Source organism: Pundamilia nyererei, unplaced genomic scaffold, assembly GCF_000239375.1.
Source record: "Pundamilia nyererei isolate P.nyererei 1_Seehausen unplaced genomic scaffold, PunNye1.0 scaffold00183, whole genome shotgun sequence".
Lineage (NCBI taxonomy): Eukaryota > Metazoa > Chordata > Actinopteri > Cichliformes > Cichlidae > Pundamilia > Pundamilia nyererei.
The window spans coordinates 1173422-1177968 of record NW_005187584.1 but is presented as its reverse complement, the minus strand read 5'-3'; the positions used below and the strand labels follow the sequence as shown (position 1 = coordinate 1177968).

General features: G+C 44.2%; 1 protein-coding gene across 1 annotated transcript in view; it reads left to right on the top strand.

Moving 5' to 3' along the window:
* Positions 1-3571: 3571 nt before the first annotated feature.
* Positions 3572-4547, top strand: part of cope (COPI coat complex subunit epsilon) — an 8551-nt gene continuing 7575 nt past the window's right edge. The window contains exons 1-3 of the mRNA XM_005746808.1: positions 3572-3714; positions 3868-3930; positions 4024-4124. Coding sequence (XP_005746865.1) covers positions 3613-3714; positions 3868-3930; positions 4024-4124 — 266 coding nt within the window. The 5' untranslated portion in view covers positions 3572-3612. The remainder of the gene's footprint in view (positions 3715-3867; positions 3931-4023; positions 4125-4547) is intronic.

Genomic DNA, 4547 nt, shown 5'->3' with positions numbered 1-4547 from the left:
ATTTGTCATTTATTAAAATTATAAATATATATTTTAACTCAAAAGTACAGTTTTTAAATTTAATGTTGCTGAAACAACAAAGTAATAAAATAATAAATATCTGATGGAGGAATCACTCATCTTTGGAAAAGAGAGTTTATTACAGAGAAATGGCTCTTTCAAAATAAAAGCTCTACTATACTCTTCTTCTGGGCTATATTCTCAGCAGCATATTAAACATATCAGGTCCCCATAAGGAGAATCCTGTGCTAACGGCTGTCTAAATGACTCGGGTAAAGTTTGTAGCATGTGTGCTTGTTGTTTTTGTCTGCTTCCACTTGTCTTTGCACTAGGATGATGTTGTGATATTTTGATACCATGGTAGCATTTACAGGATATTGTTTTATAGTGATATTATACAGGAAAACTGTTACTCAATAAGGCCCATTTACTAGTTTTTCTCTTTCTCTGTGACCCAAGAATTAATGTGTAAGACTCACAGGCTGGTACCCCAAGGTCGAAAATACCACAGAGACGAGACCACTTCCTTACTCCCATCCTCCCTTCCTTATCCTTTAGAAAAGAGCTCGTTAAAGGCCAGGTGGTTTGTTTCAGAATTCACTAATGAAAGAACTCTGTATTCTATGTCTAGGAGTGTATTTTGCTGGGATGATCATAAATTGTAGCTGAACTGATAAACTACACAAAGGATACTTCTTTGCTCAGAAGGCAGGAAGACGTTTCCTTATTTGGTCTGTACCGGTTTGAACTGAGAACCTGCTGACACACGAACCTTTTTCCTCTATATAAACTGTTGTATACTGAATAAACCTTTGAGTTGATTGTGGGAGAGCAACCTGAACAGTCTCTGTATCATTTTGTTCTCCTAACTGCTCCCGACGTCGTAACTAACCCGGCTGAACGGCATACCTGAGCGTTACTTTGAATAATTAGGAATCTTATAAGGAAAGGACAAAACTCTGCTTATCGGTGCTCACGCCTTGGAGGAAACCCGATCCACGGAGAAACCCGGGACGGAGATTTCTTTCAGATGATGTCGGAGTAAATGTGCAGTCATATTCGTTGTGTTCCCACTAGTGCTGTCAGGTTAATCTGAAATGATGTTAACGCCACAACACGGCAAATCTCCGTTAACGAGCTACCGTGGATCGCCCCGTGCGTGGGGCTGGACGGCCAACACGTTAACGAGCTAACTGCGCTAACGCACTAGTTCCCACCCATGTAATTGAGCATTGCGTGGCACATCCAACATACTGTTTTACTTTAGTCCATGACGCGCTTACCTTCAGGCTCATACGTCACATGAAAACCAAAATAGTTCCAAACGCAGATCTGAATGAGGGTGGGGGAGGTCCATGTTGCAAGGAGAGCTTAACTTCTGTCTTGCTAGCTTGCGCTGCGCTCAGTGGATCTGCGCTCGACAGTGCAGCCTTGGCGGAGTAGTCGAACGCAGACTCACTGAGCGTTCGACTACTCTGCGTTCGACTACTCCGCCAAGGCTGCACTGTTGAGCGCAGATCCACTGAGCGCTCAACACAACGTCAGAAGGAAAGTTGATAAAATAAATAAAAAATTTTGTATTGTTCGATACATATGCGTGGTGTAAGGGTGACTGTAGCTCAGGTGGCAGAGCAGGTCAGCCACTAATCAGAAGGTCGGTGGTTCGATCCCAGGCTGCCTCCTGGCTGCATGCCAAATATCCTTGGGCAAGATACTAACCCCACGTTTGCCTACTGGTGGTGGTCAGAGGGCCCGGTGGCGCCAGTGTCCGGCAGCCTCGCCTCTGTCAGTGCGCCCCAGGGCAGCTGTGGCTACAATGTAGCTGCCATCACCAGTGTGTGAATGTAGTGTGAAGCGCTTTGGGGTCCTTAGGGACTAGAAAAGCGCTATACAAATGCAGGCCATTTACCATTTACTGAACCGGAAGCACTGTATCAAACGGTTCAATATCGATACGAGTATCGTTGCACCCCTAATAGACAGGAGCCTGGCTATGTAGGGCTGATTTTCAGAAATCTTTAAACAAATTCTGAAAATCACTGGAAACTGAGGCGGGAAGCAAGAATAGGGGTGATGTGCAAGCACCTTCATGTAAGGAGCCTCACTGCTGCGTTCTGGACCATGAACACAGTCAAGGGAGGCGTCCGAGCAGAAAATGCAAGTGTGCACTAAAAGTGCCAAACTGTTGGGTTTCAGCGAAGGTTTGATTTTTGAGATGTTTCTTAAATGAAAGAAACAAGACTGGCTGAGCTCTGAGATTCAAACTTGCTGTTCATAAATAATACCAACGGCCTTAATACATGATTTGATGTTGCCTGAGAGCAGGCTGGTGTAATAACTGACCTGCTTAGAGATGTCTTCAGGCCCGAACTAATAAAAACCTCAGTTTTAGCACAACAGAAGTTTTTAATCTCAGTGGAGCATTCACTGAGGAGAGGTTGTTTGTCTTGACAGAAAAATACAGCTGTGTGTCATCAGCAAAGAAATTCTAGGAAGTGCCTTTGAAGCTGTTTAGCAGAATGCCCAGGAAAGAAAACTGCACAAAGGATTGAGCCCTGAGGAACCCCACGTGTGAGGGGGGCCGATGAGGACAAACAGGTAAGTATGATGAGAACCATTTGAACCAGAAGTACCAACACCTCCCATGATTACTGGTGTCAGAGGCTGCAGATACGTCAAGCAGAACTAAAGCAGAATAATCACTTTTGTCTAAATGCACAAGAATAAATCACATTAAAATAAGTAAAGGCGCATATAAATGGGTACAGTAAAAGGACTAGATGTTACAATCCCTGGTAATGCATTGCTTCAAATGGAGAAAGTCTTGAGGGATGGCTGTTATGAGGAAAGGCAGCCCAGAAACTTTACCAGCGGCACACATCGTTTTGTGCCTCAGCTTCACAGGGTGTTTCGGTCTTTTACCCAGGCTAATCTGCCATTTTTTACCTTCCTTGGTTAGGTTTAGGGATTAGAGATCTGATCTAGATTATCATATTAAAATTTGGGACACATCGTCAGCAGTGGACCTTGGATTCATCGGGTGTTTTGGCCATTATCTCTGGACACCCTCATCCAAGGAGGCCCTGCCAGGGCTGATCAGGCCCCGGAGTGTGTCACTGGTTTATGTTAACTTGTTATTTCTCTTCTACTTTCTTCTGTTTAGTTTTATACTGATCTAGTTTTCTCTTTATTTTCTTCTATCAATTCACTGCAACTGAGAAGTAATACTTACCTCTTTAATATTTATGGAGCCTCACTTCTTCAAAGAGATAGAAAAGGTGAAAGAGAGAAGTAAGACAAGACAGGAGAGAGCAGAGCTGGAGGGGCTCTTCTGTGCTATAAATGGGTATTACTCCTAACAAAGTAAGAAAGTGACGATCACAAAGTGCCTCAAAATAGAAATTAAAGATTCCAAAAAATATAAACACATATAACCAGAGCATTAAAAAAAGAGTTGACTAAAGACAGCAAGTTTTCAGCATGTATCACAGAGATATATCATAAATCTATGCGCTCAGCAGTTTGTTGTTGAACTCCATCTCCCAGAATCCTGAGCAAAACGTAAGCAGGTGACGTATATGTGCTACGTGTCCAGGAAGTTCTGTAGTCAACATGGCGGCGCAGCAGGGAGATGTTGATGAGCTGTTCGATGTGAAAAATGCGTATTACATCGGCAGCTATCAGCAGTGCATCAACGAGGCGCAGAAAGTGAAGGTAGGTGACAAACAGTTAACACCTGAATGCGTTTAAACGAAGCTGTCCCGCGGCTCTGTGTGAGCCAGCGTCCCGTTTGCGAGCAGCAGTGCTAAAGCTGTTAGCTCGAACTTCTCTCGGTGCTGAAATGCTGCCTGTGTTTTGTCTTTGAAGCCGTCGTCACCAGAAAAGGAGATCGAGAGGGACATGTTTTTGTATAGAGCGTACATTGCTCAGGTGAGTGTCTCCATCAGAGCTCTGTCACTGCGCACCCACCGCTGTCACGGAGTGTCGATGAGACCCGTCCTCTTACTTTCTGTGTTATTGCAGAGGAAGTATGCTGTTGTCCTGGATGACATCAAGGCCAACTCTCCCCCCGAGCTGCAGGCTGTGAAGATGTTTGCAGAGTATTTGTCGAGTGAGAGCAAAAGGTACCATTTTTTCCTCTCTTGATTCTGTTCATCTGGACGAAGCGTTTTGTGGGAGAAACGTTTCATCACTCATCTTATAAACCTCCCAGCCCATTGTTCCTTCAGTGGGCTGGTTTCAGTCATTATGCAAATGTACTCTTTATAAGATGGGGAAACCTGAAGAAGTCACCTGGATGAGTGACGAAACGTTTCTCCCACAAAACGCTACATCCAGATGAACAGAATCAACTTTTGGAGATTTACTTTCCTGGATGATTGAGATGCATCGAGACGTACCATTTGTACATCCACTTACACTAGTCCGCCATGGGAGGGACAGAGTAGATGGTAAATGGCCTGTATTTGTATAGCGCTTTACTTAGTCCCCAAGGACCCCAAAGCGCTTTACACTACATCCAGTCATCCACCCATTCTCACACACAC